General features: G+C 40.5%; 1 protein-coding gene across 1 annotated transcript; it reads left to right on the top strand.

Annotated features, from left to right (window-relative positions):
- The first annotated feature begins 8980 nt into the window (after positions 1-8980).
- abhd10a (abhydrolase domain containing 10, depalmitoylase a) lies at positions 8981-13082 on the top strand. The gene is made up of 5 exons (XM_021591407.3): positions 8981-9156; positions 9875-10058; positions 10179-10290; positions 10629-10766; positions 11872-13082. Exons 1-5 carry the CDS (start codon positions 9075-9077, stop codon positions 12211-12213), a joined length of 858 nt encoding a protein of 285 aa, XP_021447082.2. The 5' UTR covers positions 8981-9074; the 3' UTR covers positions 12214-13082.
- Positions 13083-15055: the final 1973 nt, after the last annotated feature.

Raw genomic sequence — 15055 nt, 5'->3', positions numbered from 1 at the left:
CCAAAAGAAAAGAAATTGAGAAATCATCAGATGGACAATTAACAGCAAAAGATCGTATGATTTTGGATACTCCTCTTCAGAATGTAACTGTGGAGGGGTGCTATGGGTGATGAAAATATGGTGAGCACGGACAACAATGCTCACAATTTGTGCCCATCCAGCACCCACCTCGGGCCGTTACCTTACGACCCCGGCACTACAGTCAAGCCCCAGGGGGAAAAGATGAGGGAAGAGGGTATGTCATTTCTTGAAATGCAAAATAATATTGTGATGCTTTTGATAGAAAATATAGATGAAATGGCTTGGAGGACATGGTTAGGGAGAATACGATGAAAATTGAGGCCATAAAAAAACTTGGCTTTATCTATGAAGAGGTGAAACCCCTCAAATGTGACGTGAAGAAAGTGGAAGTTATCTGCCAGGAAAATGAAAAGAAGGTGGCTGAACCCGAGCAAAATGTGAATGAGGCGGATAGATACCAGAGGCTCCATGGAATTTCAAAGCAGGCGTGTGAGGACATCAAATGCAGAGTTGTTGACATCTGTGGAGCTGTCATTCCCGAATCAAAAGCCAAACTTCAGGAAAATGTGGACATCGTTCATCGTTTAGGAAGACTCAAAGATCAAGACAAGTGACAGAGGACAACCATCATCCGGTTCACCAATAAATCTAACTTCCTATCGGACCTTGTAGTCATGGCAGATAATATTAACATTTTTGGTGACTTTAATTATGGCTGCAGGGGAAGTATTGAGAAGCTTGGATGAATAAGGTGCCCAGAGTAAACGGCCTGCTCCTCAGTTCCAGTTGCTAATATATGCATATTCTTATTATTGCATTTGGATAGAAAGCACTCTGAAGTTTGTAAACCTGTTTGAATGATGTCTGTGAGTATAACAGAACTCGTATGGCAGGCAAAAACCAGAGAAAAAATCCAAACAGGAGGTGGGAAATCTGAGGTTTGTAGTTTTTTAACTCAGCCCTATCGAATACACAGTGGGATATTTGTTATGTTGCACTTCCTAGGGCGTCCACAAGATGTCAACCGTCTTTAGAAACTTGAATGAGGCTTCTACTGTGATGCGGGGCCGGATGAGAGCTCTTTGAGTCAGTGGTCTGGCAGAGAGCCAGGTCCTGGTCATGCGCATTTCACATGAGAGCGACCAGCGTTCCATGGCTTTTCTATAGACAATTGAATTCTCCAGTTGGAACGTTATTGAAGATTTATGATAAAAAACATTCTAAAGATTTATTCTATACTTAGTTTGAAATGTTTCTACGACCTGTAATATAACTTTTTGAAGTTTTCGTCTGACGTTCGGCTGGACCTGCACGAGCGTTTGGATTTGTGTACTAAACACCCTAGCAAAAGTAGCTACTTGGACATAAATAATGGACACTATCGAACAAATCAAACATTTATTGTGGAACTAGGACTCTTGGGAGTGCATTCTGATGAAGATCATCAAAGGTAAGGGAATATTTATAATGTGATTTCTGGTGACTCCAACATGGCAGATAAAAAAAAAAAATTCTGAGCGCCGTTCTCAGATTATTGCATGGTTTGCTTTTTCCGAAAGTTTTTTTTGAATTCTGACACAGCGGTTGCATGAAGGAGAAGTATATAAATAACTCCATGTGTAACACTTGTATTTTCATCAACATTTATGATGAGTATTTCTGTAAAATTGATGTGGCTATGAAAAATCACTGGATGTTTTTGGAACTAGTGAACGTAACGCGTCAATGTAAACTCCGATTTTTTTTATGTAAATATGAACTTTATCAAACAAAACATACATGTATTGTATAACATGAAGTCCTATGAGTGTCATCTGATGAATATCATCAAAGGTTAGTGATGAATCTATCTCTATTTGTGCTTTTTGTGACTCTTATCTTTGGCTGGAAAAATGGCTGTGTTTTTCTGTGGCTTGGTGGTGACCTAACATAATTGTTTGTGGTGCTTTCGCTGTAAAGCCTATTCGAAATCGGACACTGTGGTGGGATTAACAACAAGATTACCTTTAAAACTGTATAAAGATACATGTATGTTTGAGGAATTTTTATTATGAGATTTCTGTTGTTTTGAATTTGGCGCCCTGCACTTTCACTGGCTGTTGTTATATCGATCCCGTTAACGGGATTGCAGCCCTAAGAATTAATATTCACTTGGAAAAGTCCACATACCCACTCCAAAATGCTTTCGGAGCCATCATCGACTCAGTGGGTTTTGTCCAACATGTCTCCGGACCTACTCACTGCCACAGTCATACCCTGGACCTAGTTTTGTCCCGTGGAATAAATGTTGTGGATCTAAATGTTTTTCCTCATGATCCTGGACTATCGGACCACCATTTTATTATGTTTGAAATCTCAACAAATAATCTGCTCAGACCCCAACAAAGGATCCTCAAAAGTCGTGCTGTTAATTATTGGACAATCCAAAGATTCCTTGATGCCCTTCCAGACTTCCTCTGCCTACCCAAGGTACGTCATTGTATAAAAATGAGTTAACCACCTAACTGAGGAACTCAATTTAACCTTGCGCAAAACCCTAGATGCAGTCGCACCCCCAAAAACAAAAGACATTTGTCATAAGAAACTAGCTCCCTGGTATACAGAAAATACCCGAGCTCTGAAGCAAGCTTCCAGAAAATTGGAACGGAAATGGTGCCACACCAAACTGGAAGTCTTCCGACTAGCTTGGAAAGACAGTGCCGTGCAGTATCGAAGAGCCCTCACTGCTGCTCGATCATCCTATTTTTCCAACTTAATTGAGGAAAATAAGAACAATCCAAAATGTATTTTTGATACTGTCGCAAAGCTAACTAAAAAGCAGCATTCCCCAAGAGAGGATGGCTTTCTCTTCAGCAGTGATAAATTCATGAACTTCTTTGAGGAAAAGATCATGATCATTAGAAAGCAAATTACGGATTCCTCTTTAAATCTGCGTATTCCTCCAACTCTGCCAGGACCTAGAACCAAGGAAGACACTCAAGTGTTTTAGTACTATATCTCTTGACACAATGATGAAACCTTCAAGCTGCATACTGGACCCTATTCCAACTAAACTACTGAAAGAGCTGCTTCCTGTGCTTGGCCCTCTGTTGAACATAATAAACGGCTCCCTATCCACCGGATGTGTACCAAACTCACTAAACGTGGCAGTAATAAAGCCTCTCTTGAAAAAGCCAAACCTTGACCAAGAAAATATAAAAAACTATCAGCCTATATCGAATCTCTCATTCCTCTCAAAAATGTTAGAAAAGGCTGTTGCGCAGCAACTCACTGCCTTCCTGAATACAAACAATGTATACGAAACGCTTCAGTCTGGCTTTAGACCCCATCATAGCACTGAGACTGCACTTGTGAAGGTGGTAAATTACCTTTTAATGGCGTCAGACCGAGGCTCTGCATCTGTCCTCGTGCTCTTAGACCTTAGTGCTGCTTTTCGATCTCCACATTCTTTTGGAGAGATTGGAAACCCAAATTGGTCTACACAGACAAGTTCTGGCCGGGTTTAGATCTTACCTGTCGGAAAGATATCAGTTTGTCTCTGTGGATGGTTTGTCCTCTGACAAATCAACTGTAAATTTTGGCGTTCCTCAAGGTTTCAGACATAAGGACGTGGATGGCTGCAAATGTTCTACTTTTAAACTCGAACAAAACAGAGATGCTTGTTCTAGGTCCCAAGAAACAAAGAGATCTTCTGTTGAATCTGACAATTAATCTTGATGGTTGTAGGACAGCTTTTTTCCATCTATGTAACATTGCAAAAATCAGAAACTTTCTGTCCAAAAACTATGCAGAAAAATGAATCCATGCTTTTGTCACTTCAAGGTTGGACTACTGCAATGCTCTACTTTCCGGCCTAAACACTGCCTAATTGCCAGGCGAAAAGCAGCTTTTTATTGGAATGAATTTACACAAACACTTGAATGAGAAAAGGCTGACCTGAACTGGTAGACTAAACACTAACTATGGGTGAATAACTGCTTATTGTAAGGTCTACACAATGTCTCCCCCTTTTGTGGGAGTAAGAATAATATGGTAACTTTATGACCAGTATCTCTTCGTTTTTTGTTGGATGGGTTAAAAATGGGATGGAAATCCTTTTGAGTTATATATCCTTAGGAAAAGCTTATATTGGCATAACAAGGTTGTTTGTTGAAGTGTGTCTTTTTCTCTTTGTTCAATTAATATCAGGGGTTTTCATAATCTATTAAAATGTAAGGCTATTTTCTGGTATTGCAAACGGTTTAATGCAGACTTACTTTCTACAAGAGACTCATGGGTGGCAGGTAGCCAAGTGGTTAGAGCGTTGGGGCAGTTATCGAAAGGTTGCTAGATCTAATCCAGAGCCGACAAGGTAAAAATGTGTTGTTCTGCCCCTGAACAAGGCACTTAACCCACTGTTCCTAGACCACTTAACCCACTGTTCCTAGACCAGTTAACCCACTGTTCCTAGGCTGTCAGTGTAAATAAGAATTTCTTCTTAACTGACTTGTTAAGTTAAATGTAAAAAATAAAGACTCATGCTTGTTCTTCCGATCTAGTTTTTTGGAAAAATCAATAGGGTGACAATATCTGGTTATCGAATGGCAACAACCACTCTGCAGGTGTAGCAGTTTTAAGAGGTGCATTTAAAGGGAAGGTCATCAGTAGTAAGACTCACCACTCTGGATGTTGGTTCATTTAATTGACATAATTTGAGTCAAATGGAGGTGTACCTGTGGATGTATTTCAAGGCCTACCTTCAAACTCAGTGCCTCTTTGCTTGACATCATGGGAAAATCAAAATAAAGACCTCAGAAAATAAATTGTAGACCTCCACAAGTCTGGTTCATCCCTGGAAGCATTTTCCAAAAGCCATAAGGTACCATGTTCATCTGTACAAACAATAGTACGCAAGTATAAACACCATGGGACCACGCAGCCGTCATACCGCTCAGGAAGGAGACACATTCTGTCTCCCAGAGATGAACGTACATTGTTGCGAAAAGTGTAAATCAATCCCAGAACAACAGCAAATGACCTTGTGAAGATGCTGGAGAAAACAGGTACAAAAGTATCTCTATCCACAGTAAAATAAGTCCTATATCGACATAACCTGAAAGGCCACACAGCAAAGAAGAAGCCACTGCTCCAAAACCGCCATAAAAAAGCCAGACTACGGTTTCCAACTGCACATGGGGACAAAGATTGTACTTTTTGGAAAAATGTCCTCTGGTCTGATGAAACAAAAATAGAACTGTTTGGCCATAATGACCATCGTTATGTTTGGAGGAAAAAGGGTGAGGCTTGCAAGCCAAAGAACACCATCCCAACCATGAAGCATGGGGGTGGCAGCATCATGTTGTGGGGATGCTTTGCTGCAGGAGGGACTGGTGCAATTCACAAAATAGATGGTATCATGAGGAGGAAAATTGTGGATATATTGAAGCAACATCTCAAGACATCAGTCAGGAAGTTAAAGCTTGGACGCAAATGAGTCTTCCAAATGGATAATGACCCCAAGTATCCTTCCAAAGTTGTGTTAAAATGTATTAAGGACAACAAAGTCAAGGTATTGGAGTGGCCATCACAAAGCCCTGACCTCAATCCTATAGAAAATGTTTGGTCGGAATTGAAAAAGTGTGTGCGAGCAAGGAGGCCTACAAACCTGACTCAGTTACACGCTCTGTAAGGGGGAATGGGCCAAAATTCACCCAACTTATTGTGGGAAGCTTGAGGAAGGCTACCCGAAACGTTTGACCCAAGTAAAACAATTTAAAGGCAATGCTACCAAATACTATTTGAGTGTATGTAAACTTCTGACCCATTGGGAATGTGATGAAAGAACTAAAAGCTGAAATAAATAACTTTCTCTACTATTATTCTGACATTTCACATTCTTAAAATAAAGTGGTGATCCTAACCTAAAACAGGGAATTTTTACTAGGATTAAATGTCAGGAATTGTGAAAATCTGAGTTTAAATGTATTTAGCGAATGTGTATGTAAACTTCCGACTTCAACTGTATTTATGCATCCAACAACAAACAAAACAACAAGAATTTGAAGAAGAGATTAACAGAGTTTAGGTGTATTTCAGGATATCAGAATCATCTTAGGTGATTTTAATTCTGTATCTAATGTGATGATTGACAGATATCCCCATCCTAACAGATCCAGCATGGTTTAATAATCTATTTCTTGGTCTTGGAGATCTAAATATCCTGGTAAAAATGACTTCACTTGGAGTAACAAGGACATGTTTTTGTCACCAAAGCCCCGTATAGTACCCACCACTGCAACCTGTATGCTCTCGTTGGCTGGCCCTCGCTTCATACTCGTCGCCAAACCCACTGGCTCCAGGTTATCTACAAGTCTCTGCTAGGTAAAGTCCTGCCTTATCTCAGCTCACTGGTCACCATAGCAGCACCCACCGTAGCACGTACTCCAGCAGGGATATATATCTCAATGATCACCCCCAAAGCCAATTCTTCCTTTGGCCACTTCTTCTTCCAGTTATCTGCTGCCAATGACTGGAACTAACTGCAAAAATCTCTGAAGCTGGAGACTCTTACCTCCCTCACTAGCTTTAAGCACCAGCTGTCAGAGCAGCTCACAGATCACTGCACCTGTACATAGCTCATCTGTAAATAGCCCATCCAATCTACCACATCCCCATGCTGTATTTATTTATTTATCTTGCTCCTTTGCACCCCAGTATCTCTACTTGCACATTCATCTTCTGCACATCCTACCATTTCAGTGTTTAATTGCTATATTGTAATTACTTCATCATCATGGCCTATTTATTGCCTTACCTCTCTTATCCTACCTCATTTGCACATGCTGTATATAGATTTGTCTACTGTAGTAGTAGTTTTTTTACAACTAGAAATGGACCGCATGTATGAAGAGAGAGCAAAAGGGGCATTTGTAAGATCAAGAAGGAAATGGTTGGAGGAAGGTGAAAAAACACAAACTTTTACAATTTAGAGAGAAAAAATTCTGAATTTACCTCTGTTCATAAGCTTAATATAAACTCAGCAAAAAAAGAAACATTCTCTCACTCTCAACTGTGTTTATTTTCAGCAAACATAACATGTGTAAATGTTTGTATGAACATAACAAGATTCAACAACTGAGACATAAACTGAACAAGTTCCACAGACATGTGACTAACATAAATTGAATAATGTGTCCCTGAACAAAGGGGGGGGGGGGGATCAAAATTAAAATCAACAGTCAATATCTGGTGTGGCCTCCAGCTGCATTAAGTACTGCAGTGCATCTCCTCCTCATGGACTGCACCAGATTTGCCAGTTCTTGCTGTGAGATGTTACCCCACTCTTCCACCAAGGCACCTGCAAGGTCCCGGACATTTATGGGGGGAATGGCCCTAGCCCTCACCCTCCGATCCAACAGGTCCCAGATGTGCTCAATGGGATTGAGATCTGGGCTCTTCGCTGGCCATGGCAGAAATCTGACATTCCTGTTTTGCAGGAAATCACGCACAGAACGAGCAGTATAGCTAGTGGCATTGTCATGCTGGAGGGTCATGTGAGGACGAGCCTGCAGGAAGGGTACCACAAGAGGGAGGAGGATGTCTTCCCTGTAATGTACAGCGTTGAGATTGCCTGCAATGACAACAAGCTCAGTCCGATGATGCTGTGACACACCGCCCCAGACCATGATGGACTCTCCCCCTCCAAATTGATCCCGCTCCAGAGTACAGGCCTCGGACGTTTGAAAAATTCATGTAAAAACGTGTGAGAGGAAAATGGACAAACTACAGGGTGTGCAATACATAAGGATAGGCAGTGGACATTCTGAACCTTGTTTGAAGTCAGTAGGTCACATGACCAAGGAGCTATTGAAATTTGAAAGTTTGAAAAATTTATGTAAAAATGTGTGAGATGAAAATGGGCCAACTAAAGGGTGTGCAATGTGTAGGCCCACTGAGGGTACATTCTGAAACTTGTTTTAAGTCAGTAGGTCACATGACCAAGGAGCTATTGACATTGAAAATGTAGAATAATTCATGTAAAATCATGTGAGACGAAAATTTACAAATTAAAGGGTGTGTAATATAGAAGGGTAGTCAGTGAACATTCTGAACCTTGTTTGAAGTCAGTAGGTCATATGACCAAAGAGCTATTGAAATTCAAAATTGTAAATAAATAATTTAAAATAGTGCTAGATGTAAATCGACAAAAATAAAAGTGTGGGCAATGTGTGTCTATGCCATCGGGTTAGCTACAACCAGTTTTGAACGTTTTAGGAGTAATGGTTAAAGAGCTATTGAAAATTGAAACATTTGAATTGTCACTATGTTAATGGTCCCTAACTGCTGTTGGTGAACGTAAGGAAAACTACAGGCGAATATCCGTCGAATATCCAACTTGAAACTGTCTTTACCTATGTCAAATACCGTAAATCTAAGGTGAATTATCATATGAAGTCATTCATAGAATCTACCCTGTAAAGATCTTTATTATACACAGATTCAAAATAGCTGTTGATAACAAATGTGTATTTTGTGGTTGTGACCCAGAAACTCTTGACCATTTATTTTGAGACTGTTCTTATGTCAGAAGAGTTTGGAGTGAGTTAGAAGACTTTATTTGAAAAGAAACGACTATTATTAGTAACTACTAATTATTAGTTATTAGTAGTTATTATTTAACGACTATTATTAACGACCTGACTTAACTTTCATTGTTCATTTGTTTATTTTTAATGGAAGATTATTTAGCCATAAAATGAAGTGGGCAGAGAACAAACCCCTTTTCACATGATTTAAGATAGAATTGAAATATTATTTTGAAATTATCAGTAAATGTAAAAAACTAAAAGCAATACGGACCATACAACTTTTTGACAAATTAAAAATGTATTTTGATATGTAATACCCCTGTTAGGTTTATGTACTCTTGTTTGTGTATTTCTGTATCTGTATTTGTTTTGTTCATCCAGCGCAGGGGTTGGCAGGACCCGGAACTGGAACGCTGGCTGACTAGCTAATCAGTCGGTGTCATTCAAATACACCAGCTAGTTCAATAAGGTCGGACTGTTGTCAGAATGGCGATGGCGTATATTCTAGTAAGGCGTTTCAGCAGGGTTTTCCAATTAAATGTCCAAAGACAAGATATTATGTTTTCAGGTGAGTACTAGCTAAAAGTGTTTAATTCATGTCCCAACTATTACACTTTGAGTAATGCAGACTTCCATAAAAGCAATAACATCAGGGGGTGTGTCGCTACACCACTGTAGGAAATTAACGATACAATGAGTTAACTAGCTAGCTAATTAACCAATAGCTAAATCCTTTACGAAAAACGTCTACTGGCTAGCTAACTAGACAGATTTTCAAACGAATGTTATTTCTACGAAATCATTGCTTCAAAAACAAAGTCTGTTGGCGTTAGCTACGTTAACGTTAGTTAACTAGTTATTTAACAAACTAACACTAGCCCAGCCAAGCAAGGCCAGCTAGCGAACTACAGTAGTTGGCTAATTTGATATAATGCATGGCTTGGCTACATCGTCTTTTGCTGCACAACCCTAAATAGATAGCTAACTAGGTAGTTACGGGAAAGTACCCTGTTAATGGGAACCTGGAGCTAACTCGCCAACAGTTATTTGTCAGTATTGGCTAACTAATGAGGGTTAACTAGCTAAGTAATATCTACATCTGTCAGAACAGAGCATGATTGGTCAGAGGTGTCGAACAAGCATCAAATTAATATTGGAGTCACAAACAAAACTGTTGTAAATCACCCTTGCACCACATGGCTATCATTGTAATCTCATGAAATCATGTATTGCATGATTGACCTAGCTAATTGTTTGGGGAAGCATGTAATGTTTCTGTTTTACAGGAGTGAGACACAAGTCTACAGTGCGTTATGCTACACGCCCAGACTGTCCGAAACTGGCTTATAGAAAAGTGAAGGGGAAGAGCCCAGGGGTAGTGTTCTTGCCGGGGTTTGCCTCAAACATGGGTGGGAAGAAAGCAGAAGCCCTTGAGGAGTTCTGCCAGTCACTAGGCCACTCTTACCTAAGGTAAGTTGGCTATAGTATTTTCAATTATTTAAAAAAATAGTATCATTCATGCATACCAGTATGTCAGTCCTTCAATTAGTCAGGAAAACCAATTGTTGCAGATGTATGTGGTCTTTCCAGGTTTGACTATACAGGCTGTGGGTCTTCTGAAGGTGAAATAGTAGATGGCACTGTTGGCACTTGGAAGAGGGATGTTCTATATGTATTGGATGAGCTTGTGGAGGGGCCACAAGTAAGTAGTTCCCCTCTGTTTCTATGATGAGACAAATTCTAATCAGCCAGTGTAATCCAAAGTATTGTTAGCTGAAATAGACCTGCACAGACTATTGTATAATAGTGTATAACCATTTGGGATGGTAGTTGATGTAAAACTGTTACATATTTCGTTGTGAATTGTCCACTGAGTTAACAATAAACCTCTGGAGGATTTTAGGGTTAATATACCTCGACTTGGCCTTCAGTTGTATAATAAGACTTTGGGTCCTCCGGCATGCGTAATTGACACTAGAGAGATCAGTGCTGTCATTTAGACGATCATTTCTGATCTAGCTTATTGTTCTGATGTTGCAGATTCTGGTTGGCTCCAGTATGGGCGGCTGGCTGATGTGCCTGGCAGCTATAGCTCGTCCAGAAAGAACTGCGGCCATGGTTGGCATCTCTACAGCAGCTGACCACTTTGTAACTGTCTACAATACACTTCCTATTGAGGTGAGTCAGCATTCAGAATAATCCATCTTGCGTTTTCAATAACCTTAACAGGCGCTGTATACAGACCCATGCACATTTCCCCTAATGACAGATGCTTGATTAAATGAGTCATATCAATACACTGAAGGTGGTTCAAAGGAAAGGGACATGTGCATTGTACAGGTAATTTCCTGTATTACTGAACATTGAGAGAGCAAACCACACACAAGTCAGAGTATATTATAAAGTACATATTTAATTATATGAGCTTCACCATAGCCCTGTGACTCTCAGATCAATTCAGTGTCTATAAATGAATTCTGAGTGCTTACAAAACAGTTCTTAGTGTCATTTATAGCCAAGACACACCCATCTCAACTCGCATGACGAATAACAGATCTTAGGAACATTACACAAATAACCTTTTACTTGAAAGAGGCGTATCCCATAGCTAGATAGCATTAGCTATACATTATTGTTCAGTTTGGTCTCCTAAACTAAGTTCCTATCTCGTTCTTGGTACCACTTAGGACCAAAACATTACCTCATCCAATGGCATATATCAATTGTCAATTCTAGATACTCCCATCTCACATACACCCCCTCCTGGACAATATCAGAAAAGACAGTGAGCTTCCTAGGTCATATACTAAATCAAGATAAGGGCAACCTCAAAGGGTACATGCAATAGTTACAGACACATCCACATAAGAAGACAAGCCTCCATTCTGTCCTCCTCCCCTTCTGATATTCTTCATAGTATCACATGGTTTAAACGATACATTGACATATGAAGACAAGCCTGATCTCCCCTCTCTGGGCCCCTAGTGACTAAGCCCTAGCAGAGAAGGGATAACTGCAAACTGCCAACAGTATTATCCAAAAGAAGACATCCTAATGACATATCTCACATAAGCATTTTTATGTAAATAAAACATCTTATTTATCAATGTTACCTAACTAATTCTGATTCAGCCACGACCGTTTAATCTTGAAATTGCAAGAACAACATTTGGATGGAATTACAATTGAAACATCTTTACTAAGCACATTTTTTAAATGGCTGCCATCTTAGATAATGTCTTTACCCCCAAAATAAAATGGTATCGTTTTGTTGTCATTGTAGGTGAGGAAGGAGATTGAAGAGAAGGGGCAGTGGGTGGTTCCTACCAAACACAATGAGGAGGGCTCCATCACGTTCACCACAGAGTTCCTGAAGGAGGCAGAGCAGCACTGCGTTCTGCAGAGCCCCATTCCAGTGACTTGCCCGGTGAGGCTCATCCATGGGATGAAGGACCAGGATGTGCCTTGGCACGTCTCCATGCAGCTAGCTGAGCGTGTGCTTAGCAACGACGTTGATGTCATCTTGCGCAAGCATGGCCAGCACCGCATGGCAGAAAAGGAGGACATCAAGCTCATAGTCTACACCATCGATGACCTCATAGACAAGCTGACCACGTTGGTTTGAGTGACCAAATCAGGACAATGCTGTGGGTGACTCCTACCACCCCGACCCCAACTTTTCCGCACTCAGGCCGTTTGGTTCCCAATGCGTTACATAATCGAAGGTGCTATTGTACCAAACACACACTGTGAAGAAAATGAACTCTTGTGTTTTCTCCCGGCTCTCTCCATGCCTTTTTATTAGGATTTGTATTTACCATTGCCATGACACTTTGTTCCCACGACTACCAAACTTCTTGGGCCTGCTGTGAACAGTTTAGATTTAATCCCACAATGTGGTCTGATAGTTATTCCGTTAAACCTTCAATGAGTAGGGATCACTCCTATTGGAGTAGCCCATCAGGTACAGATGCATTATGTCCATTTGTGAGACATTTATTTTATCCACTGTCAATTTTATTCAAACAAGTGTGATGTGCCTTTTGTTATATTTATGCATTGTCTCTTAAAGACCAATAGGAGGCAGCAAATATCAGCACAGTATTTTAGGCACTTCACCATGGATTTGTATTATTATGAATTCCCATTAGCTGCTGCAGCTACTCTTCCTTGTGTTAAGGCAGTTATACAATGTCAGTTATGGTGTGGCAGTTCCACTATGTAACATGTCTCCAGCAGAGGAAGGAGGGGGGGGGAAACGATCAGTTGAAAAATAACTTTACTCAACTAATGTTTGATTCTAATGCTGACGTCCATGCATTGCCCATTTCTTATGCTGTCTTTTATTTTCTGTTTGGTTCCATTGCTGACAGAACATATCTCTGTATTGATTTGTCCATGCCATTTCATTTTGCACATAAGGTCAGAACAGAATATTGACTGTATGCCAACTCATGTAGAACTGAGCATTGTTATATTAAAATGTATTTTAACGTTTTGGTGTAAAATATATATTATGGTGAGTGATTTTAGTGCAGTCCAGAATTATAACTTTTTGTAATTTCAACAGTCACTCTGGGTAACTTTTCAACGTTGGCCCAGTTCATGTTGGTTTTGTTGCAAGTATTGGCCATTCCAAAATGACAAAGATTTCAAATAATGATTGAACAGTAGCATGAGATGGCCTGGTATGTTTGACTGGTCTAAGACGTGTATAGTCAACATTCTGATTTAACTGGATAAAATGCCATGTGTGGCTACTACGTCAAACAGTGATGGTAAGCTGTCGTGTAATGTGACCCCAGATACACTGCCTAGCACATTGTCAGCTAAAAGTGGTTAGGACTTGATGTCATTGGTTTCCAACATACACTGCATGACCGAAAGTATGTGGACACTTGCTTGTCGAATTTCCAAAATCATGGCCATGAATATGGAGTTGGTCCCCCCCCTTTGCTGCTACAACAGCCTCCACTCTTTTGGGAAGGCTTTCCACTAGATGTTGAAACATTGCTGCGGGGACTTGCTTCCATTCAGCTACAAGCATTAGTGCGGTCGGGAACTGATAAGCAATTAGGCCTGGCTCGCAGTTGACGGTCCAATTTATCCCAAAGTGTTCAATGGGGTTGAGGTCAGGGCTCTGTGCAGGCCAGTCAAGTTAATACACACCAATCTCGCCAAACCATTTCTGAATGGACCGCACTTTGTGCACTGTCATTGTCATGCTGAAACAGGAAGGGCCTTCCCCAAACTGCCACTTGTGAAGTGTGATTCATCACTCCAGAGAACGCATTTCCACTGCTCCAGAGTCCAATGGCGGCGAGCTTTACTCCACTCCAGCCAACGCTTGGCATTGCACATGGTGATCTTTGGCTTGTTTGCGGCAGCTCGGCCATGGAAACCCATTTCACGAAGCTCCCGTCAAACAGTTCTGCTGATGTTGCTTCCAGAGGAATGTTTGGAACTCGTTAAGGAGTGTTGCAACCGAGGACACTTGATTTTTACGTGCTTCAGCACTCGGTGGTCCCATTCTGTAAGCTTGTGTGGCCTACCAATTCGCAGCTGAGCCATTGTTGCTCCTAGACATTTCCACTTCACAATAACATCACTTGCAGTGGACCTGGGCAGCTCTAACAGGGAAGAAATTTGACGAACTGACTTGTAAAGGTGGCTGCCTATGACGGTGCCACGTTGAAAGTCACTGAGCTCTTCAGTAAGGCCATTCTACTGCCAATGTTTGTTTATGGAGATTGCATGGCTGTGTGCACAATCTTTATGCACTTGTCTGCAACGGTTGTGGCTGAAATAGCTGAATCCACAAATTTGAAGTGGTATCCTCATACACTATAAATACAAAAGTATCACAACCTCTATCCGTAATGTTTCATCTTGTGAAATAAGTTTGTTTTCAACATGTTCTATATCACAGTTACATGTTTCTAGGTGATAGTGTACTATGTTGCAGAATAGAAGGGCTAGCTCACTGTATAGTGATGCTAACAATGCATCTGAAGCTGACGCCGATGAGAAAAGTACCAGAACTTATGGATGAACATTTTAGGATGGGCCTAACACATTCGTTTCCACATTTTCACTTGTTTATTTCTCTCATACTGTACATCAGATAGGCCTCTTTTTTTATTTTTTTAAATGAGCCATTTCCAAACATGTATAGTGTCTTGTTTCTGATATATATTATACATACACACACACTGCTTTCCTTAATAAAAGCTCAATGTTGACCATTTTAAGAACGAGATATGCTTGTCCTTTACACTAAATAAACCTAAATATTTGTCAAGTTGGAGTGGAAACCAAGTTTCTGTACAGGGTCTCTACTATGTGATCCTCGGTGCTAAACTTGTCTTTAAGAGCTTGAAAGCACCAGCCCAGCCAGACGACTTTGTGTGAAAGGCCTATTTCTATATCAGAGCTCTGGCACAGAAACAGGTTGCTAACTTGCAAGT

The sequence above is a fragment of the Oncorhynchus mykiss genome, chromosome 29 (genome assembly GCF_057628025.1).
Source record: "Oncorhynchus mykiss isolate SJ-2025 chromosome 29, ASM5762802v1, whole genome shotgun sequence".
Taxonomy (NCBI): domain Eukaryota; kingdom Metazoa; phylum Chordata; class Actinopteri; order Salmoniformes; family Salmonidae; genus Oncorhynchus; species Oncorhynchus mykiss.
The sequence above is the reverse complement of the archived record's forward strand: the minus strand, read 5'-3'. Positions and strand labels throughout refer to the sequence as shown.